The 24824-nt window shown below is 37.8% G+C and overlaps 1 protein-coding gene across 12 annotated transcripts in view; it reads right to left on the reverse strand.

Moving 5' to 3' along the window:
• Window positions 1-1944: 1944 nt before the first annotated feature.
• The window catches only part of RBMS3 (RNA binding motif single stranded interacting protein 3), a 697193-nt gene continuing 674313 nt past the window's right edge, over window positions 1945-24824 (reverse strand). For 7 of the 12 annotated variants that reach the window (XM_090142518.1, XM_090142517.1, XM_090142519.1 and 4 more), the window contains 3 exons: window positions 14511-14591; window positions 11947-12074; window positions 1945-8117 (listed from right to left, as the gene is read on the reverse strand). In XM_090142518.1, coding sequence (XP_089998644.1) covers window positions 8111-8117; window positions 11947-12074; window positions 14511-14591 — 216 coding nt within the window. In that variant the 3' untranslated portion in view covers window positions 1945-8110. Of the gene's footprint in view, window positions 8118-11942; window positions 12075-14510; window positions 14592-18793; window positions 22878-24824 lie in introns of those variants that run through there. The other 5 variants (XM_090142520.1, XM_090142523.1, XM_031590253.2 and 2 more) reach the window with 2 other exon arrangements.

Genomic DNA, 24824 nt, shown 5'->3' on the forward strand with positions numbered 1-24824 from the left:
ATATCCACTTCTCCTGATGGCACGTTCAGTTCTGTTCACTGTTGAGGCTCAGATGAGCAAGTGGTTAGGATCAGGAAGACACACGTGTATTTAGCTATACCAATGGGCTCGTACTGCACCTGAGAATGGATATACACAAATTTAATTCCGTTGGATGGATGCACATCTACCGAGAGAGAGAGAGAGAGAGAGCAAGAGAAAGAAGCTTAAAAGGACTTGTTTCCTTATTGCTTTACCTTCCTCAAAGTTCCTTCTTACTTTTCTCCAGTTATTGATTACTGTGCTTTGGTATCAATAAGATCAATCTATTCTGTTTCTCCCTATTCTTCTATATAAAAAGAGCTTTAAAAGTCTAAACACCTCTTTCTCACAACACTAAGATTAACTGGCAAACATTCAGATCATGTGTGGAAAATCTAGGTGAGCCAGAGTTCCACTGCAGAGTACTTCATATGAAACTGTCACTGGGTAGAAGTTGCTCTGACTGAGGAAAAGAGTACCCTAGTGGGCTGCAGTGTGGTGCCACATAATTTTTAATGAGGAAATGACCTCTGATTGAAAAATGTGGGATTTGATCCCACAGGAATGATGTTCAAAGAGCTTTTACCGTTTTCAGCTGACAGTGTATCAATTGAATTCTGAATTCTCCACAAGATAGGGAATGTATTATCTATGATGAAATAAGTAAAATAGTAAGTGCAAAACATGCTTTCTGTCTTTTTCTTGGATGTTTAGATTTTTTCAGAAGTATTTCAGTGCAGCAGAACTTAGGTTCCTCAGCTAAACACACTATGGACTCAAGCTTGCTTAGTTTTAAATAATTACTTCTTTGCATCACTTTAAACAGCTCAACTTTCAATTTCTCCATTTAAAGTGGTGTAAACAACTAGAAGATTATTTAGTTATCATTTATGTCCCTCCAAACAAGTTCAGTGACGTATCACTGGATGTGCTGGGCAGCACGCTATCTGCCAGACAGGTTTAATATTTGCCTGCCAAAATCCTCTTGCACTGAGTGCAGCCCCAGGACCACTTCCGTCAGCCATAAATTATCACGATGTGTTGTGCTCTGCTAAGTCAAATGGAGACTTTTGCACAAAATAGTCTTCTGAAGACTGGCAACATTGGTACAAGGAGCAGAGGCACAGGGACTGAAGGGAACGAGCAGCTCACCTACAGATAGATCATGGGCCAGAAGGAATGCGAGGGGAAGGGCGCAGGCAACACCACAAACCACATGGAGCACTGAAGGAGAAAGCCACACTCTTGCTAGGCTGGGAGAAGAAGAGCATGCTGCAGTTTCCAACATTGGAATAAAGCTCGTTGGCAGAAGGGAGAGTAACTGGAAACCTCCTGCCTGCCTTTGCCTCCTTCTTCACAGGAACGGCTCTCATGGGAAGATGCGTGCATGGCAATATGAGAGCCGCTGACTGAGGCAGCCACGGGGAAGCGCGCCAAATGGCTTTCTTGTTCCCCATGAGATGTGGCCAAAAAGGCGATTTATTTCCAGTTCCCTTTCAAGATGAAGTATGGCTTGCACTATCACTGCCTGGGCTGCACTTATTCTGTAAATAAAGATTTTCTGTCTTCCATGTGGCAACATTTGCCCTGAAGTCACTCTTCAAGGAAAGAGAGTCACTCCTCAGAAAGAGAGTTCCTCTGGCAGGTGAGCACAGCCCAGACAGCAGGTACCCACTAGTGTTAAACACTCTCGGTGCAAGAGCGTTTCCCGTATTTCAGCTCCTAACGTGTGGGTGGTGGTGCTGCTGTCAGGGCGGCAGAGCCATCCCACCCCTCCGATGTTTTCCTTGCTCTTGGTGAAGATGCAGAGCAGGCAGGCGTTGCTGCGAAGCCATTGCTGCTCCCTCTGTGCTCAGCATACGTGCCTTGGCCTCGGGAAACCTCTGCACAATGCTTCCAGAAGAACACAGTCACCCAGCTCTTTTCTTTATTTTTTTTATTGAAAGCTTCATCAAAGAAAACAGAAGTTTAAACCTAACATCCACTGATCTACAGAAAGCCCCAGGAGTGGGAAAATGGCAGCTATTAGGATTGTGGTACAAATGGAAAACATCAAAAAAAATCATAGCAGTACAGATCTTTCAAAGACATTCTGAGACATCAGCACACAGATGCCCATATAAATAAGATTCATAATTTAATGGATCATGGAGGTTCTGTATTCTACATTTTGGCTACAGTGAGGTCTGTAAGGGCTTTAAAGAACCTCTGTCCCATTCGTGTGATGCACATTTCTTGATAGGAAGTTCATCTGCTTTCAAAGCTGCTTTGATTTTCCTTATAGACAGAACCTGCTCATTCTCCTTTAGAAAGGAAACAATTAAATGTTCCTATATGAATTCTGTATACTTCCTGGCTTTTACACAAAAATGTTTTGCCTCCAAAAGATAGAATTTTCCTCCACTCTGGAATACAGCATATTTCATAATACTTTAGTTACATAAACATCACGTTCTCCTCTCTAGGCTGCATTTTTGAGCTTTTAAAAATATAACTGCCTGCAAATTTCACCAAATTCATAACATTATTATCCAAGAGAGAGATACTGAAAGGCAGAAATTAACATTGGGCAGATACTCTCTTAGGATAACAGTTCCAGATCTTGGAAGGTGCTTACATCTTGCAGAGTCTGACTCTACAAGGAAACATGGGTTTGTGAACCTGTCAAAGGTTGATATTTTTTTTACTTATCCCAAGTGAAAGAACGCAACTGTCACTGTTGGCGAATGAAATCTTGAGCGAAACAAAGACAAGCATTTTTGTCATCATGGAAAACTAAAGCAACATTTTTTTTTTTTCTTTCTTTCCACTTTTTTGACAACTTTCCTCTCAATTTACTGTTAATTTTAACACAGAACAGCAATAAAGGGGAGAAGAAAAGGTCTCTTCAGCCTGCTTTGAGGCACAAAGGTGAATAAATTTCTGGGGTACAGACAGAGTTCTGATCTGCGTGGGTGACAGGAGCAATATAGAAAAAGTTGGTGCTCTTTTTTGAGGGGAAACAACTCTCCTTCCACTGTATCTTTGCTGCGTGCAAAGATTACAGAAATCTGCTCCAGCGAGGGAGAGGAGAAGTCTGCCAGTCACTCAGCCCTCCTTCTGAGAACGCATGTGTGCATGACTGTGTATATGAATACTAGAAATGAAAAGAATCGTTATTATTAGAGCCAACTGTCATCTAACAGAAAAAACCAATGCACCAAACGCCAGTGTTTCTGTTATTTTCTGTTTTGCACTTCCATCACACCGTGACTGTTTCCTCAGCTCACATGGGTTACCTAGAAAGATCTGTAAAATCCCTTACCCTAGGGCACTTTTTTTGTTTTGGGATCAATTTCATGTTAACTAAAGATTTGAAAGGAAATGTTGACCGTGTGTGCATCAAACATTACTATCTTCAACTACCACATTTGGTCTCACCACGAAAAATGGATTGATTCATTACTTTAAGCACATTATCACTCTTTAGCATGACTCTTACTGGAGGTGGAGTTCAGTGAATCTGCCTAAACCTGTTTTGCTCATGTCAACCTCAGCATTAAAATGAAGTGGCATGAGGAGAACCATCAAGCTTAAAATCATGAAGCACAGCAATTTGTTAAACACTTCGCATCATTATCATCCTTCAGTACCATAAACAACATAATATAGATCCAAATACTATGACATATTAAAAATAAACTTTATTACAATGCAGGCTTCCTCAAATTTGCTGAGTTTTGCTACACATACATACATAAATAATACCCTTTGTTTGATTTTTACCTGTGTAAAAATCCATTTGAGTGCTTCAGCCCACTGCCCACTGAAAGTTTAAGCCCTCAATTTCTCTAATAACCAGCCTTTATCTTCCACAGTTGGGCATGCATCCATAGCAGAAGATAATACAGTGTGATGCAATTGCTCTCAGATATGCCTCATTCTGTATTACGGTGGATTTCTTGACCAACACAACCTCTTGGTAAACAGAACTATACAAGTAAGCACAAGCTAAGGACATTTTCAAGAGTCTGTTTCACTGGAAGGCAATAGGAGGACATTCACAATTTGAGGCCTGACTGTCACAGGTGAAAAGTGCTTACAAAACCAGCAGTAGAGCCAGATAGGAAGAAGAGTCCCTCAGCAATCTCATTGGGAACAGCAAGAATTTTCAGTGACCCGATCTACACTGCACCTGCAAATATAATACTCTCTTCAGTTCTACTGTATCCATTTTTTTCCTCAATCTTAAGCGACGAGCCCAGGTATTCAGATTTTCTAGCCATAATTTGTATTTCTCTGACACCCCTCCTGTATTTATCTTTTAAAGTAAAAACAAAAATACCAAACCTGAACATTCAGATTTGACTATTTACAAGAATTCAGGTGTGATGGAAAGTACATACGCAGTTCAGCTTATGGATTTGATGTTGCTTCTAGACCGCTGGGACAGGCACCATTGCCTTAGACTTCTAGGGTTGTTTCTGCAACCTTTCAGGAACCCTCATGATATTTAAAGCTAAATTGGCAAGACATAGATATTGACTTTACAAATTCAGATCTTCAAAAAAAATAAAAATAAAAAAAAAAATCAACAACCAAAAAACCAACCAACCAACAACTGAAAGAGATAACTATAGCGAACTTTCTGATAAATCTTATTAGCCTGAACATAAAGAACACCAGTTTTAGAGTTCAGAAGCCACCAAGTGTTCTAGTGCTATGACAACAACCATGCAGTGTATTGCTTTTCAAGTGTTCTCTCTTATCTCAACTTGTAACTTTTACAAATAAGTTACCAATTTCCATACAATTTGTATGTTCCCAATAAGTTTTTTTCTTACCTTAATATTTATGACTGTTTATACTCAATCTCACATTTTTTTTTTTATAACTCATAGTCTTTCAAGTACCAGTTCACTGTTTTTGGGGAAGAGTAAGACGATCAATTGTATTTAGGGAATCCATTTTCTTTCCTCTTCTTCCTTCATTTCTTTGCTTTATTTCTTTTGATTTCAAACACTAATAAACACTGCAGCATGGAAAAAAAAGGAACAATTCTAACACAGAATGCACTTGAAACACTTTAAAGTGACAGGCATCGTTATACCGTGTTGCCTGCCTGGCTTAATAAAAAACACTGAGATTGCTTAAATTTGTTTGCTGAAAAAAATAACAAAAATGTTTCTGAATGTATAAATAAAGCAGCAGAGTTCTGAATAGAAATAAGAAGGTACCTCAGCATATTCATCAGCCACATGGTAGCTACCTTGTAGCCTCATTGTTGATAGTAAATGAGACTTTTTGTATGTCACATTAGAACTAACACAGAAACAAATATGTTTATTTCATATTGAACTGAATTGTGCCTGGGGTTATCTCTATTTGTACAAAGAATTCAGAGACAGAAAGAGAGTACGTGTAGAAAGGAAGAAAATAAGGCTAGATTGATTTCTCCCCCATACGCCCTCCAAATAAAGAGGGAACCTTTTTCCAAGGCCAAAATTCAAGTGCCACTTTCAAAAAGCAACAAGTAATGCGACAGCATGTGGAATAGAAAGAGATGATTAAGTGTCTTTATATGTATATGCTTTTTTTTTTTTTTTTCCTGAATTAAAAACAGGTTGTGGGTATTGTTCTTTTGCTTTGGCATCATCTGGTTTTCAGAAGTGCTGAATATCACAGCTACTCTGGAGAAAGCATAAGTTTTACCACTTCTGAAAATCAGGCCTTCTTCCTATGATGAAGAACCACATGAACTCCCATTCCTCTCTTTTATATGTTGCATATCTAGCAGCCATTTACTTGGGAAACCCCCTCCCCCCCCATACTACATTAAAAAATATGATCTCGTTTTATCAATTTAAAAAAATAACTGTGTACTTTTTCCCCTAAAACTCAGGTTAGGGAAACAGATCTCTTTTCAGAATTGTGTGGCTGAATCAGAATGATCCAATATCTACGTTTTAATTTAATTATTTTTAATGGATACCCTGTCTCTAATGCACCACAATAAATGTGATGAAGCTTCCCCTCTCTTCTGGATGGAGAGAAGTTTAAAAATGTTTGGTTTAATTTCTACTTAAAGATACATGTGTATGTACGTATATATTTTAACTGCTGCTTCTCTTCTGCCTCCTCAGGGAAAAAATCCTCTTCTGACTTGCTTACCACTTTTTTTGGTTGCTTGGAAAAACCAAGGGCCATAATTCAAACTTCTCTATGGAAAATAATGTCATTCTTAAAACAGGTTTCAGTGGATTCAATTTAGTTAGTGTCTTTTCTGCCTAATCATACTAATTAGTGATTGTCAGCCAACATATTAAGACAACAGAAATCATAGCAGAGAAGAATAATTAACTTCCTGCCTGGATGACAACACTAGCATAAGTCATTTTCAACATTTTTGCTTGCATGGGAGAGCTAAAATGAGAACAAAGATCAAGTTTGCTTTCTGTTGCATCTAACTGGCAATTCAAATGCATCACTGAAAAATGAACACAGAATTAAGGTGGCTATGCATGCTGGACGATGACAAAGACTGAGGTGAAGAAATGAATTTGTGGTGTGTTGGAATTCAGAAGGAAGACTGTTGTTTCAGTAGAAATACCAAAGATCAGGCAATTTAACAGAAAAATTCATCAAAATTAAAGCCCACCTGGACAGATTAGTTGGTAACTCACTCCACTTGCTTTGCGATGTTCTCCAAAGCACACCATCAACAAACTTAAAATACCAACTATTCTGAAATTTCCACTAAAATCATATGCAGTATGTAAAACACCAGTGGAAGATAGTTTAAACAAACAAGAAAGTAAGAACTGGTCCGGCCATGTAGGTCAAATAAAGATAAAAAAAAGAAAAAAAAAACAACCTCTATCTTCTGGACTGCGTTAGGGTGTCACTTCATCTTTGGTATAAAATAGGCCATCCATAGGCTGCATTTGTTCACAACTAGGAAAGACTACAGAAATTGTCAACAATTTCTTCTATCTATTGCTTTTTTTGCACTTTTTTGACCATAAGCTCCTATCTACTTAAGTTTTTTTTTAATGCTCTTAAGCTAGGTTTTTGCAATGTGACAAGCAAAGCAGACTAAAAACTTCTTAAAGCTCATAAAAAAGACTGCAGATAAAAAGCACTAATGCTTTCGCTAGCGATCACGCTTTGTAAATAAAAAAATCTGCATTCTGCAAGAAAAACCCTCTGCATTCTCTATAATGCAGCAAGTTTTTTTCTCAATTCAATAACTTTACTGTAAAATGCTTTAGCCTTCTAGATTTTTTTTTTCTGTCAACACTTAAGACAAAGTTCATAAAAGTCCCAGCATTTTTCCAATCCTTTCAGTTGCCACAGTTCCTTTATCATCAACTTTTCTTCAAAAGAAGAAAATCATTTTCTTTTAAACTGTACAGTTTATTTTTTGTTCACCCCAAAAACTCAGTCTATTAAACTTCTTCTGCACCAGCACCGGTGTGAGCAGTTTCAATTCATTCTCGGGTTTTCTAACAAGACGTTGACAGCTTGCCTTGAGAGCCTTTGACGTCCTTAAAATTAAGGCAATTAAGATTCAAGATAAACCTTACCTAAACATTTCTTAAAAAAAAAAAAAACAAAAAAGAAACCAACAACAAAAATAAAACAAAAGAACCAAAAAACAAAAAACCACTCTAGATTTAAAACAAGAAGAAAAGTAAAATGAGAGAAAAAGAGTAGCTTAATTTTTGAGGAAGACAATTGGTTTTCATCTCAACTTGCTCCCTCTTGACATCATCAGTTTTTCTGTTAAAAAAAAAATCTAGCTACACCTCCAGGTAAATTCTGAATTCAGTTGTTTGTCCAGATGAAATGTCAACCCAGCGTTTTCCTTTGGGTTTTTTCTTTAGTTAACAACAACAACAAAAAAAAAATAGCAAAAAATAAAATTGTCAGACTACATGACGGAACCATTTGCACAGCACATAAAAACACTGTTTTGTTTTCGTTGGGAAAGGTAGAAAAAAAAAGAAAGCATTCATTTGACGCCTGTGCAAACTGGAAGCCAACTTCTTGTTCAGTGAAGTTTCTCCATTCAAGGCAATGATTTCAGACCGACATTCTTCAGTCCTGTTTATTGTCTGTAAAAACAATTGAATTAAAGTGGTCATTAAGTCAAAACAACTTTGAAATAGGCTCCTCTCCTTTTTTTCCACCCAATTCTCTTTAAAAGTTATCCAAGCTAAACTAACTTTGCAGCTGTTTAAATATGATACCGACACTAGGCTGAAAATAGCCAGGCAGAAGTAGGGAACTCCTGCTTTGGGGATGTTAACACATCCTAAGCAGATGACTTTACTTCTGTTAATGCTATGCTTAATGGGCAGTTTAACTTCACTGAAATGAGATGAATGTGTGGCTTAGCACCGTGTAAATATTTCAAGAGTAATACAATAAGAGAGTGGATATTTTCGTAATATTGAGTGGCACTGTTTGTTTTGGATACTAATGATAAAGGATAAACTTACAACAAAAGGATACATCCAATTTACTAACAAGAACACATCTCCTGATGGCAAGAACACTTAGACTATGAAACAGCCTACTTAATGAGCTAGTTATGGCTAACTAAGAAACATTTGAGATGATATTAATTAGAAAAAAACTCAATTTTTTGGAATGTATAGCATCATGTGTTTCTAAATTTAGCACAAAGAACAAGTGAGACGATCAACATTTTTTTTGTTAGGAAGACAGCACTCATTTTGTGTTTTTGAGGTTTCACAACATTTAATGATACATCTAACAAAACTTATACTGGCAAGACAATATGAGATCCTTAGGGAGATGGAGATCCTACTTATAAACATTGTTAAATGTATCAGTGAGCTATCAGTAAAAGCTAGCTACTGGATCTCCTACAGTCCCCCAAACTTGCATGGAAATAATCCTTTTTCAATTCAAGTTCAACACAAGGCAAGCTAGCACCTTTACCTTTGCAAGCAGTAAGGCATTTGCCTTGCTTCGTTCTAAAATAATTACATTATTATAAGGAGTTAAATTGTGAAGAACGCTCATGACCTAACATTTGCCATAGAGCAACGACTTCTCCAGGATGGTAAACATAAAATGAACATTGATTTTAAACATTAAATTTGCCAAAGAACATTTTCATTGCACGAAGACTTAAAATTAGCATTTTGAATGTAACAACAGATTTATATGGAAAAAAAAAAATGGATTAAATATTTTCTTAGGGCTTCTGAAGCAGTTCTCTAAGTTTTAGTTTGCATGACTCCTATGATTTTACTGCCCTTCTGAGTAGGGTGGACACCATATGCCCAAAAGGCTGACTGCATCAAAGGGTCACAGCACAGTCTCTAATGTAACCTGGCATAGAGTTTGCCCACAAAAGGCCCCATAAACTGTATTCTCCCCACATTTAAAATCAGAGTGCTTTGTGCAGCAGACAGTTTTGTTTAGGAGAAAGAGAGTACAATTTCCAGGGGGAAGGATCTCCATTTAAAGCCACTTCATAGATTTCACACTCTTTTATGTGGAAAATTAAAGATTTATGAGGAAAAGAGGCACTGTGGGTCTAAAATAATTAAGGTGATTTCCTCACAGAGTTGAGTTCTCTGCTCAAAAACAGAGGGCTACTTCTCCTATATTGCTCCACTTCTAGAAGTCGGGTTTTTGACATGAAGTTATCATTTCTGAATATCCCTGGGATGCTCTAATTGAGTATCCAGAATATTAAATGAAACAATGCATACACTGATGAGAAGAGCGGATCTTAAATTTTATCTTTGGTTCATTTTTTGCACACAGAGATATTACAGGATCCTGTATTTTCCCTCCTTTGTTGCCTGCAATGTTATGATAGTTGCAAAGAAAATAATGAAACATACTGTTTCTGCTAAATGATCAGCTCTGTGAAACCACTTTTTTAGTGTCTGCCTTTTCCTTTGCATATATATGACAAAACCATTATCTGGTCAAGTTAATTACTTCTTCTCCAGTGCTTTGCAAACAGCTGTTGTACACTAGGCATGATGTTTGCTATTAATAAATGTGCCCTTCAAAGAGAAAATTAGTAATATTTTCTTTTAGTTGCAAAAACAAAAAAATTGTTGTACATTCAAGATTATTGAAATACTCTGCCAGGAATTTTTTTTTTTTTAAGACAGATTTTGTACCATTCTGATTCTTTTTACTGCTTCCCCCATTTTGCATTTCTGCCCACAACTAGCAGACACAAATATAAGGCACATTTCAGATAAAAAAAAAATGTGAAAATAATCATAATAAATCTGTAGTGGATCAGCCGGCATGATTAAAAAAGAAATTCTTCTGAATACAAATGTTTGTGCCATTAGAACTGCAACAAGGCTGTAGCTGACAAGGAAAGATGAGGGATCTCATTCTCAGGGGAAGTGAGAATTCACCTCTTGAGCATGAATACAGCACTCATTTCAATAAAGAATTGCAGTGTAGCTTTCTTCTGTGCAGGAAAAATGCCAGAAGCAGCTGATCACATTTACCTTAGGAGACTTGAATGAAAGGGAAGTAGGAAATGGGAATGGTCAGATCATAATCCCTTCAGAACACAGTCATCAAAACCAGTGAACAGGATGTCACTGTCACATTCATTTATCTCTTTGACTACTATATTCTGTTAGTATTTTGCCATCACTTATTTACAGGTAATAGAGAAGCTTATGTCAGAGGAGGTACACATACATAGACTATGTCTCCAAAATATAGCACTGGATGCACCAACAAAGCTTGTATCAACTGCTTTTGTGATATGTACATATGAGCAAATACAGCAATGACACATGAAATAGTGACAGCTTATGTTTCATGGCAGTCAAAAAGGGCCATTGTATGATCTGACACATTTCTCATTCATGTATTAGGAAAATAAATGTATCTTCCATTTCCAGAGGTCATAAGTGAAGTAAAGCAACTGACAGATTGGTGTAATTCTAATCGCTTCTATATCATAGCATATGCCTCATAGCACTCATAGTCCTCTAAGTACTATGTCATGATGCATTAACTGACATATCACATGATTTTCTTGTCTTTTTGTCTACTTTCTTCAAGATAAAAATTAATTCCTCTTTTTACAGGAAAGTGATGTTTAATGTATTTAATGTACATGTATTAATAAACGATAGCATTTGGAGCACATCACAATTCCTACAGCCCTTCCAAATTCCTAGGATCTATGTGCGATTAAGTTCTTGACTAAGCAGCCTCATCTCTTTGAGGATCAATTCTATTATGGCAAAAGGAAAGATGCTTGAGGATTACTCTGAAGTTGAAAGTGTTCAAAGCACAGCCAGTGTGTAGATCTTAAGTTTTCCAAGGTATTCCATACAAAGCAAATAAAATGAGCAGAGGATAGAGAAAGACAGAACAGTCTTCTCCTCATCATATTCGCTTCCCTTGTGTTTCCAGCTTTTGCCCACTTGGTGTCTGCATGGCACTAGTTTTGCATTCTCAAAAACACCACCTTGGGGCAATTTACACTGCTTTACTAACCACATTTTCAGAAACAAACTTTTACATGTGTACCATAATAATTTCACCATTGCAAAATCTAAGCTCTCTGTATAAACTCTGATGACAAATACTGGTTTAGCCCAGCATGATGGTTATTAATACAGTTGTTGAGATCCTTCCAAATCCACAATAAGCAGAGAACAGCCAAAGAGTGTGGTTCGGCAGGCACAAACTCAAGGACAATTTGCTAAGATGAGGCCATCTACTAATGCTACATCAGTACTGTAATACTGCATACTACAGTATGCAGCAGTGTTCCACATACACTACTATGTATGGAGAATTCACTTGAACTCAACGAAGCACCTGCTGAATTTGTATTGCTGAAATAGGAAGCAGATTTGTCCTACTATTTTGAAGAGAGAAAACCTTTCAGCTAAAAAAACATATGCTTACTTAGACTGTTGGTAAGAATATGCAGGTGCATGTTCACTGGATGTTTCCACTGTCATCTGTTGCTGTTGACCACTGGCTTCCTGTGATGAAGATGCTACTGTTTGTGGAGAAGTATCAGCAACAACACCCTAAGGAGTCAAATAAGAACATAAAAGGTTACTGTTTTTACTCACTTCAGTTGATTACATAAAGGAACTCAGTACCAGATCACCATTCCTGTATTTCCCTTGGAGCACTGTATGGTTAAAAGAGTTTGGAAAAGCAGAACCAGATGCTAACACAACGAACTCGATTAGCTCACAAAGCAATAATCCAGCAGTGAGAATTTTCCTTAGTGTACCAACCTCTCCAGTACCTTGCTCTCACAAGCTGAATAGGGAAACACCTATGTATTTTGGAACATTTCTCTGTTTATTGAAAGACAAAAATTCTGCTGACTTCAGTGAAATGTGGATTTTACTTTTTGTCTTTCTTACAATGAATGTAAGGCTCTCTGATGTTCATGTATTTAGCCCAACTTCACAGTGAAATCACTCCCATTTCCCTTGAATTGCAATGTGATAAAAGGCAGAAATTAGGTCCACCACCTTCCAATCTATTACAGGTCCAACAGAAGTCCAGCTGCCTTAGAAAAACACTGTATACTGTACACAGTGCATTTATGCATGTTCTTTTTCAAGGATAAATTTACCCCACTCTAAAGATTTTACTACTTAAGCCAAAGCTCCAACAAAGTTTTGTTTCAATTGTAAATTTGAAAAAAGTGATTAGATACACAAAAGTTGGTGTGCATGGATTTAACTTTATGTTCTATTTCTTAACTATTTGGACAGTCTGAATAATACTATTAATTCTAACAATTCTGCATGCTTTCAAAGCAATCTATTTTCTTGCCTTTACTCTCACATTTGATGCATTGGGCACAAAAATAGCACTATCAGATCTCTCCAGGGAACAAACTTCATTACTGTATCACATACAACAGAGCCAGAAGAGGGAGCACAAACCACTTGATTTGTTTTCATTTGAGTCCTATGTAAACAAGAGGTAGTTTATTTCATATTATCTGTGAAAAAAATTAAGTTTCATTTCTCAGAAATTCTTCATGTCTGTTGAGACTGCATTATTTTTTTCCTGTGTACTTCCTTGTCTTTATGATTCTGCTGTTGTCCATCTTGAGAATGTAAGCTCTCTGGGGCAGAGACCATATACAAATAAACAATAGCAGTAATAAGCATCACTAGATCAGATCAAGACTGACTATATATTCAGATAATATTTGATTACTATATCATGTTACTTCATTACTATATCATGTTACACCCATTGTGAATATAACAATGGGTGATGGTGAGAAGAGCTCAGGAAGAATTATTCTCTTATTAGCACTGGTCAGTACTGATGGATGAGCCACTGGTCTCCACCCCACTATCTCCTTTTGATTTGGATTTGTACCTCATTTGTGCCTTATTTAATACCTATGAATAGCTACTAAAAGAGGCACTCATGCCCCATTTGCAACCAAACAAGGCTTAGGGGAGTATTATCTTCAAGCAAAAAAACAAAATAAAAAAAACCTTGAAGATTTGACTGGCACAGTGTGACAAAAAAGAAGCCTTTTCTGAGGGCTCTCATTTAGCAATTTCAATAATTGCAGAGAACTGGGAAAAAAACATGAAATGCTGGTGGAGCCACACCAAAAGCATCACTAACACAGCAACTTCAAAGCACAGAGTAGGAACAGCACCAACTCAGAAAGTCCATACAGCTCAAGACAGAAGTATGGAGACCCTGGAACACCTCATATTATCCTACAGAAGGGAAGAAGTTATTAATAAAAAAGAGTAGCACCAGAAAGCAGCACGCATTGAAGAGGATGACAAGGCACCCTCCTCTCTGTGCTTGGTGGCCATTATAATCCTGCACAGAAGTGGAGGCCGACCTGATTCTCCCAGCAGCTTGTGGTCTACAGGGTTGAGTAAATACTTACTCATTAGACTGTCATCAGCATGACTCAGCCCCAAGGAGGGAGGGAGCGAATCCTTCCTCAAGGATGAAAAAGCACTCAGTCAGTGCAGCATCCTCCACGTCTGTATATACAAGAGGAAGGTTTCCATTGCTCAATCACTTTTTCTGGTGGCTAAATATTTCAGCAATTACCTATACTTGTTAAGGACCACATCAAAACCCTCTTGCAATCTTCTTTTCTTGCAATCTCTTTTGCATTTGTGGTCTGCCTGCTGGGATTGTTTTCCTGTCGCTTCCCATCTCCCCTCCCAAGTATAGAGAGAAAAAAGACAGTCATAATCACTGATGTTTTATTCCACATCCTGCTGTACAGCAAAACAAAAGCAAAACAAGAACTCCTGCAAATAATAAGTAAATTAAAAGGGAAAATAAAGTCAAGAAAAAGAATGTGAAATCTTAATTTTAAAAAAGCTGGAAGATGTACCATTCCATAAAGTGATCTTAGGCCCCTCTCAAACAGCAAGTACAATGAGGAATCATAGATGTAAGAGTTGTGTTACCCCTCATGCTGCTTTCAGGGATGGAGGTAAACTTACTTCAATAGGGACAGCTGTTGGAGGCACAGGAGTGTACTGGGGAATGTAGGTCCCTTGCATAGGTGCAGCAGCAGTCATGTACTAGAACAAACCAAAGACAAATTGACATTAGAAAACTATAGTCGCAAAAATAATCATATTGGAAGCGTGACACTGTTTCTACCTTCTGTATGGAATTTGCTGATTCATGTATAGTCTTGTTTTGATTGAGGATTTTAATGAATTGTAACATCACTGTCTAGCTTTTATGATTAAAAATCATAATCTTGAACTTCAAAGTCAGGTCATACTGGAGTACAAGCAATACTGTATTCAATACCTTGCTGACATATTCAGATTGTATTGCTTTTTCATGTATTTTTTCAAATTGGGACTCTTATTTTTTTTATAAACAAAACAGTAAAGAGGCATGATAACATGTATATACACAATATATACCGTATTTACAGAGACAGAGTCTAAACAATCTTTTGGAATCTTATTTGCCCTATCTTACAAAATCCAAAGCATGGAGTTTGACAGATTTATTGCTGCCCATAGTTAGCCCTATCATCCAGTTTACAGTTGTTTGTGATCCAGGATAGGAAGACATGTTTGAGAGCACCTGCTTTTGTACACAGCAGTCTTAACCTATGATCTATGGATCATTTTTAATATTCAAAGATCTCTTATACAGATTTTGAAGCTGCTCCCAATTGTTATTACAGCAACACATGGTATTGAACTTCTTTAAAACATTTTCTCTCTCAAGTACTACAAAAGAGTCTTTTTTTTTTTTTTTTTCCTAATTTGTAAGTGCATATGGATTTTGCCACAGGTACAGCACTAATCTCTTTGCATACAGTTCTTAAAAAGCTCTTGAACTGAATGCAACAGATTGTTCAAGTTTTCAAATAAAGTATCAATATTAAGTTATCAGATCCATACGTACTTTTCTTTCTACAATCCAGTCCCAACTGCATGTCTTCACTGACAAGAATCTCAGGATGTGCCCAATCACACAATGGACTGTATGACACTTCCACTACATGTTATCTTCAAAGACACATTGAAGATCTGAATCAGCCCAGAACGTATTTGATGAATTTCAAAATGAGTTAAATATAGCTTTGCTTCCTGGCAGGCTTGGGAAGTGTTTGAAGGATTTTATTCTGCTGTTTATAGTAAAATTTGCATTTAAAGAACTCACCTCAATTCTAAACTAACTGTCTGGTTTGATATGCCTGTCACAAACACGCATTATAAAATTACAAAGCAGGGTACAGACTCTGCAGCAGTGCTGGAGAATGGAAAATTGGGAGTCTAAGAGCTCAATTCTCCAATCTTCATTTGAATAAAAAGAAAAACAAGCATTTAAATGAAATTGGTTTCTGATGGAAAAAGCAATGAGAAATATAGGTGACATAAAATGTACACTTGCAGTATAAGTAGCATGTTGTTGTGTTGAAAATCATTACAATATTTGTGAATACAAATTCACAGCATTTTCCTTCCCTTCAGGCAGAGGGGCAGGAATTTCCCCAGTGCATGTGTGTCTGTATCAGGCCATGATTTTCTGCAGCTCCTTTTTCTTCTTTCTCAGAATGAGAATCTAATTCAATACTTCTTTTTATGAACGCTAACCCATCAAAGATATTAGGCCAATGATCTCTATTGTACTCAGTGCAGTTGGGTTATTATCCTGCCTTAAGGAACTACAGCAAGGTGTTTCAGAGCTGCTTCATTCTGCTTTGTAATGCTGGGATTACATCTGCTCTGCCGTATTGTTATAAATGTGTCAATATTTAAGAATAACCTGAAGCACTCTTACAGTTCTGCAAAGACCTACAAGCACTTTAAATACCTGTGTAGCCTAGCTTCACTCGAACTTATAAATATTTTAATAACAAGAATTAATGTAAAGACTAAATCGGCCTTATTCATCTTAAACTTCCTCAGAGTTCTTCCCTGAACCCAGCAAATCAATGCAAGGCTCAAGAGGCGCATTTATTTGCCTTTCCCTTGCCTTGCACATAAACATATACAAGTTTCAATGCACAGATCTCGAGTTATTCACTTGACTTTTAATTTAGGCCTTCCCCCTTTTTACAAAATCCTCTGACATTGAGCTATGCAGTACAACAACTGAAACTGTCCAGGAATTACTTGATGTCTTTGCTGGCTCTCAGAGCACTGTTCTTGGTAGTGCAAAGGAAAGGAACGTTCCAGTTCTGCCAGACTCTAAGAGGAACTGCAGGAATGTGACTTCTCCCTGTATATGACATATTTCGCTTGTATTAATGTTCACTGTAGTGGTGGTTCAACCTTTTGATTAAATCCCTTGTAGTTCTGCAATTAAAACAAGTTATATGGGCAAAATTAGTTGCACCAATGGCATAAAAGGAATAATTTTTTTGGCAAATAATTTGATCCTGGTAAAAGTTAGTCAAAGCTTAATCCAGCAGAGGTGTTCTGCTGCTTAGCAACTGGCCCTTGACCACAGCAGAAGACTGATCCGTATCACAGGTACACACATTGTGTCCTTCACACAAATTGAATTTCAAAATATTCCTAACGTAATTACCTTTATGAGTTAAAAAACACCCCCCTCATTTCAGAAAGAAGTATCCGGGGCAACAGTTAAACTTGTTAGCAGCCTTGCAACTGATTCTCTGTCTCCCCATACTCTCGCATAAGGATCCATCAAGGCTTTTGTAAAAGACTTCACAGAACTACAAAGGACAACTGGGGCTTAATTCTCAGAGATACATAATTGGTCTTAAGTATTTAAACTCTGCTTAGGTACAGAGGGAATCCCAAATGAGATCACATCAATTCAGGAGTGCCTGCCCTCGTGGATCTATTTTCACCAAGGGAAGCTTAACACTGAGAAGCTGCTCTAAGCTAGTCTGTTTACTTAAAGTATAATGAAAGAGGAAGAGAGATTCATTTCTGTTAAAACTCACATTAGCTCAATCAAATTCACATGCATTTATTCCGTTTACGAGCAACATAACCCTAATCCTTTATCTCACAGGTTGAATACCTTAAAGATTACCTAGTGCTGAGGTACAGTATCAGTGGACTCTAATTAATACATTAATAGCTTTGGCTAATGCAAGAGATGAATTTCTCCTGATGAATATTCATGCTTCACAGTTAGTTGAAAAGTCACCAAAAAACAGGACTACAAAGTTTCCTGAAAACTGCATTTCAGTTGCTTCCACACTCAGCCCCGTGGAGTCTGTCTCTCTCCCTGGGTCCCCTTGTCACTTTACCTAGCTATTCTGCAAAACACGATGCTCTAGGTGGGTTGGAGTGACTTCTGCTGAAAGATGTTGGGAGGTAGAAAAATGACTCTGAAAACTGGTGAGATTCAGAAGGAAAGTTAAACAATTGATGTCTACCCTGCACAGTACCACACAGGATGAAAATTCTGCCTTATGGACATCCCCTAGTTCATATGGCTTCCCACCTACCTCAAGAAATGAACATAACCTGGATATAGACAAATGGCAAGAAAGAAGACATTTCTATCACAAAACTGTCACTAAGATTTATCTTCATGAACCTATAAACTCCATAAACGTTGCTTAAGTTCTCTCACCACACGTATGCGTTAAAGAGAGACAACATGTCTCACATGATCAGCTTACCAGTACCCAGTTAATTCCACTTAGCATTGAAAGCATTGAAATAAGAGAATATGAAAAATACAAGCCTGTTATTTCTTTGTCACACCTTTCCATCAGGATTAAAGATTCTTGAGCAAAAATGGGAACAGTCGTTCAACAAGGTATACATAAAGAAGAAGAAAATGTTCATTCTTCCTCAACCGTACAGGCTTTGTGGGTCTAAAAGGAGAAGCTGATCCTTCCTAACAGTAAAATGCATAGTGATGCTACAGGCATAGATGATGCATCTGGAGAGCACAGGGAAGCTTGTTTGGCATTTTGATTCTTTAAAAGCTGACAATTTCTACTACAAAAAAAAGAAAAAAGGGAGCATTACTGATGATTTACTTAGTTTGTTTATAAACAAATAGTCTCTTCACAGAGAATACAGAGCCCATTGTTACAGTTGGTGTTACAGCTAGAAAGGTTATTGTGATGAAAAATGGGAAAAGAAACAAACAGGGAAGGAAAACTCACCTGTATTCAAAGATGTAGGTTCACAGAAAAGACCCCTCAGAGAAGGGATCTCCAGAAAAAGACCCTTCCTGTGGGGCAGTCAGCCCTTAAATGGGGTCTAAGAGGGTCACACAGCTGAATCGCCTTCACCTGTGCTCCCATGGCTGACTCAGACCTTTTTCCAGGTGATCAATCAGTGGTTCAGGCTGTGACTCAACAGTTCCCACACAGCCCACGTTCTCTGCACTGAAGATGCACAGTATTATAGTGCAATGATGCTTTGCAGTACCTCGCTGCTTCACTCAGATCGCACTTATCAGGCACCAGTTTAGCCCATATGCTACATCAGAAATTCTGCTCACACCTTGTTCTAATGAGATTTTTGTTTTTACCTCCTTGAAATTCTTTGTGTGAAAAAATACATAGGTAGAAAATAAGAAAGCAGTGATACAGTTGTTCTCCTTTTAGCTATTAACCTGCACAACCACAAGGAGTTAAATGAAGAGAGGTAACAGATGAGGCGGGATGAAAGGACAAAATGAAATTGTGGGAAGGATCATTATTAATTCAGAGGGCAACATCAGTTCTTACTGATCTGAAAAGAGCGTGGTATCCCTGCCTGGCTCCAGCAAGGCTTTTTGAGCCTGCAGAAAACACTAAACACATAAAGGTAGCAAAAGAGAAGAAAAAACAAGGATTAAGCAGTTACCTGCACCCGGCAGAGCAAGGGAGCATACTGAGGAAGGACAACGGTTTCTCCCATCAAAGGTGGAATTGAGTGACATGCAGGGAATTTGCAATTTATATCAAGAGTTAGGTGCAGATAATGCCCACTTTGTCACAGCCAGCCTTTCTTGGGCCCAAGCTAGCAAAGAGTCTGATAAATGCTAGCAAGTGAGATACATTGCAAATGCATCTTATGCTAGCCATTAATTGCTGAGCTTCAACTGAAACAGTGCCTGAAAGAGTGACTATTGCAGGACTTCATTTATACCCCCCGAAGAATTTGGAGACGCACAGTTTAAATTCTGAAGGTCACCTTTAGCAGTAACATAAGAAACCACCCTAAAGTACAACTCTGTGTGTAAGCCTAGTTGCCTGTGAAATAGCACAGCTGTGATTGCAAGAAGGCTACTAACTGTATGCTAACTCTCTTGACCACTGTGAGTATTGTGAGATATTACAGAGTGGCAACAGTGGATAAACTGATCAACGCTAAACATGTCTCCTGGAACAAAGAAAATCAGAATTCACAAAATGCGACGTTAACATGCAGGTTTGTAGTAGATTCTGAAACTGAGAGCAATGCTTACTCAGGATTAATATGCTCATTAAGCACAAGGAGAAATGAGCAAGCAATAAGCATAGAAGAAAAGGCTTTACAAAATCCATGTGAAAATGCTGCTTTCTGCTGTTTGCTTTGTTTTTCTAGAAACATCTATCTATCTGTTTCAAGAATCAAAAATTGCTTTCCTGATTTCATTGACCCATGTGCTCCTGAAAAGGCACAGAGCCTTTTCAGCCAAGGTTAGAGACAAACTGCAGAATCCCTATACCAGTTTCTGCTGGTGAGCATTTGCCCCCACAGCAGCCTGCTGTGGAGAGATTAAATGGGTCTTCTTATGTGAGTAAATGCTAACCCATGTGTCTGAAATGAGCAGGGATTCCAGAAACTGGTCTTTGGTGATTATTTGTGGTTCCATATCACTGCATGGGCTACAGTACAGTGATAATGACTTAGCTTTTAGGATTCTGAGAATTACTGCCAGGATTTGTTTGTATGTGTTTTTCTATTTTATTTTATTTTATTTTTTTAAACCATCTGAGAAGTCTAGACACTGCATCACTAACAGAATTATGTGAAAACATTTGCATTGCTGGAAAACTGAAGAAAATGAGACTGTTGGCTGGATTTATTTTTACCACTTTTATTTTTTATTTTTTTCCCCATGAAGGAAACCTGCCCTCTCACTTTTAAATCTCTTTCCCCGCAAAGAAAAACTGCATCTCTCACAGATCCCTGGGAGGTGGTTATAACTTTAATGAAACATAGAATAAAACAGCTGTATTTTTTTTTGTCCCTAGTTCCACCTTCTCATTTGAAAATACCCTCTTCTCCAGCAGAAAGGAACACTGTCCTGCTGTGTCCTCTTATCCCACAGTCCAGCAGGGAGATGCAGAAACTCAGGAAAAAGACCATCCACTTCATCAGTGCCGGTAGCGGCTCAATGAAATACAATATCCAGCAGCCACGGTTTTTACTTTAAACTTCAAATATCTTTTGCTACCCAGAAGCATTCTCATCTTCCAGCTCAATCCTGTAATTATTCAATGGCTGTTATTAATCTTAGTTTTTTCCCAATTAAAGAGTATGAGAATAAAAGCTATGGAGATTTTGCATATATTACAATATTTTTGCTAATAATTATAAGCCTGGCCTAAAATTTAATGCTATTTTACCACACAATTACCAAAGTCCTATCAAGAATAGCACTGTCATTCAACAGAATCTCATCACTGGGCCACTGCACTCATTGTTCAGGCAGAGAATAAAAATCTTTACAAGATTTAACCTTCCTTCCCTGCTGCTCAGTAATACGAATGTATTTAGGAACACTGGCTATCACTTCGCTTTCAACCTTCCTAATGAGATGTTACCTAATTCTCGGAGCAAGTTAAATGAAGGTAGAGAGAATAATAACTTCAAGAACTATATTTACAAACTAATCTCTTTTTCTCTTCAGGAGTTCTAAGTATCCTTCACAAATCCCTACCTTTGGAAATCAGAGTAATGCAAAGGTATTGAAGAAAGGAGCAGATAAGCTAAACCCCCCACAGTTAATGGTCTTTTCTTTTATTTCTGAATTCAGGCCTGCTACTAAAGCAGAGTAATCAGGATTAATCAGATAAAAACTATTTAGAGTAAACAAATGTGAGAACAGTCAGATCACTGCATACAGCTGTGTACTAGCATACAAAATACTACGTTTGCAGAAAATGTAGGTAACGCAAAGAGCAATCCAGGAATGTCTACAGAAGCAGATAAACCAAAAATCAGCACATTCATCCTAAGCAGATTTGAGAGTCTGACGGCTGGTATTAGAATGAAAGCTAGTGAAAATCCCAGATTGTATTCAGATATCTCACTAGTGTCTGAAAAGATAGAAAATGGAAGTAAAACCATCAGAATGTGCAAATTAAGTTCCCAATTTGATATCTTTCACTAAAGGCAAGTGAAATTCCTTTTAGGATAATTTCTTTATAAGAAGTTGTTCACATGTTGTGGCTACTGAACACAGCCTCAGATAGACAGCAATGCTGGTAGTCACTGTCAGTGTACCTAGTTCTGTGATACTTTCATTCTTCTTGTCCTTGTGCCAGTCTCCTCTGTAAGAAAAGATCTAAGGGGACTGCATAGAACTCTCCATATGTGACTGCACATATGAATAGCTTCAAAATGCAAAAACTGCTTTTTTGCGTAATTGCTAGTATCTAATGGGTCTGATGGATACATTTGCAAGAGAGCAAAAATACTCCTGTGCTTAAAAAGGAGAAAAACTCTGGTATTGCACTTTCAGTTCATGATTCTTCAATTTTTTCAATTCTTAACCATTTATCTAGAAAATGAGCATTTTTAAATTTTTCCTAATACCCTCTATGTATCTATTCTGTCAATGTACATTATGAGATCTCTGGGTAAGTTTTCTAGCGTGGGTTAGAGCATGATTTATTACACTGTCTTGACTGCAGCACCCTATATAAAAACAGGGTACAGTGACTATATCATAACAAACGAATATACTGCACCAGTCTTGGGCACTCAGGGTCAGTAATCATAGAGATTCTGTCACATTCGTTCTTTTTTTTTCACGTTCTGTATACTGAAAGATAAAGGTGTGATGCAGCAGAATTATAGCTGCTTCTTCTGAAACAGAAATTCTCTATACACCCCAATGGCTAGAAATCTCTATGAATTTCCATCGGAATGCAATTCCATCAATTAATCCTTGATGAATGGCTGCTAGCAAGAACAAGGAAGCCTGATCTGCATATTATATTTTCAACCCAAGTAAATAAATAACCGTGTCAGTGAAAGTCTCAACACATGAGCATGTTAAGCTATTATTAATAACACATCCATTTATATGAACAAATAATTGCTTTTTAGAGGTAAACGTATCTTCCAGAGGCTATTACATCTTCATGAATTTGAGGAGCTAAAGAGGAGTCTGCAAACATCCACATAGTATGGATGAATCTGTTAATAAAACAAAATGAGAACTGCTTAGACTTATTAAACTATAGTTGTTCATTAATCACACACACCTTCCATTTGCTCTTTCAGATTAGGCTTAAGAGGGGATCAATTGTCCATAGCAAAGAAAAAAAAAATAGTAAAAACACACACAAAAAAGGTACCTGTATTAGTATTTCTAATTAATATTAAAAATTCAGTATTTCTAATTTTCCAGTTTCCTGGAAACAAGACTAATTTCTTCAACTATTGCCTGATAGAAGCATAGTAGTAAGATAATAGCACTGCACCATCAAACTACACCTTGGCTATTCTTAAAAGAAGTTGAAATACAGTATTACTTTGTTTCTAGAAGATCCCTACAATCTAAAATATTTTGAAAAACTGTAATGAAGGGTATCACTGGCTGTAAAAAAAAAACAAGAAATCATCTCAAAGCTTCATAGAAAACAGCTGTCTGCATTATGTATTTAGAAATTTGCCAATCCAATGAATACAAAATACCTTGCAAGTATAGCATGTGTTTTCTTTTGGGGCTCACACTGGCAGCTAACTGTGGCAGCAGGGATACCTTAAAAGCCAGCCTTCATGTATTTATGGTGGACATGAAATACCAGGGTTAGGCAGCGTGAAATGCATTCCCTGTCCTCTCTGGGATATGCTGGGCCCTCACTCCTTAGCACGCAAGCAAAAGCATGCTCCTACTAGGTGTGTTTAGCCAAATCTCCTGCCAAACATGCACTCAGGCGTTCCAAGATGCTCAACATGGTATTGGGATGGCTTAGCATGGAGTCTGCAAGCCCCAGGAGCTCAATTCTACCTGGAACTTGAGTGAAGCTCTGAAAGATTTTTGTCTCCTCCTGCACACCTGGGAACCAGCAGTCCCTGAGCAGGCTTTGAGCTGGTGTCCTGCTTTTCTTCCAGGAAATCCCACCATGTTACCTGCCCAAAGCAACACTTTTAGTCTTTTCCAACTTGTCAGTCACATGCCCACTAGGACTCATCTCTTCCTAAGTGAGCAGACCTGTAAGGCACCTCATCAAGAGATCTGGAAGCCAGCCCAAATCATCAGACATGGTAAGGCTGCTCTGGAACACAAAATCCTGGCTGTGTTCTGCAGCTGCTGCCTGAAAGCTGAGCTGCAGCAGGACAGTAACCAAGAGGGATGTTTATACCAGTTGGCAGCTGTCAGGATCTTGGGGAGTATATTTTGTGTTGCAAACACCATGAGTCATTGTTTCCAAAATTTAATTTTTGCTTGGAATTTCTGGTACGTGGGAGAATCTTTCTGTTTTGAGGTTTTAGAAGATGAATCAGAACGAAACCAAATTTTGTAAAATGAATTTCCCACAAACTGGAAATCCTGAATGTTACTCAGCTAGCTCCTCTTCTGTCTGTAACTTAGTCAAAAGTATGAGCCATGGTCACAATTGCTCAGGATGGGAAAAATACAGAATTTTAACCTTTAAGGGCTGATGGCAACTTCAGCACATCTAAGGTACTATGCTTAAAAATCATGCAGAACAAAACAGGGTTTCTCGTTAGCCTATGAATTTGTCTGTTCAAACCTTTAAATATATTTACACTGTCGTTAGCTCCCTTAGATGGCAGAGCTGTGAAAGGTGGCTGCATTTTGCGAGGGTTTCATTTTCCCATTATCCACAAAACTCTGAAATTATCCTGGGATAAATGTCCCCTTAAAATTAATGTCAATGCTCTACTGATACAATGTGACAGTGTCAGAGTATTACAGAGGCTGTCCTCAAGTCTCCTAATTAACAGTTGTGGGAGGATCCCTGAAACATCTGCACCACCAGCTCTGGAACTGCATAATCAAAGCAGAAACACTGCCTATTAACAGGGTGCTGGCTAAGTGGGCTGAACCACATTGCATGGCCATGTCATGAGCTTGTCTGCAATGGAATGAGTTACTTATACTGTTGAACTCCT

This window comes from Phasianus colchicus, chromosome 6 (genome assembly GCF_987193195.1).
Source record: "Phasianus colchicus chromosome 6, bPhaCol1.hap1.1, whole genome shotgun sequence".
Lineage (NCBI taxonomy): Eukaryota > Metazoa > Chordata > Aves > Galliformes > Phasianidae > Phasianus > Phasianus colchicus.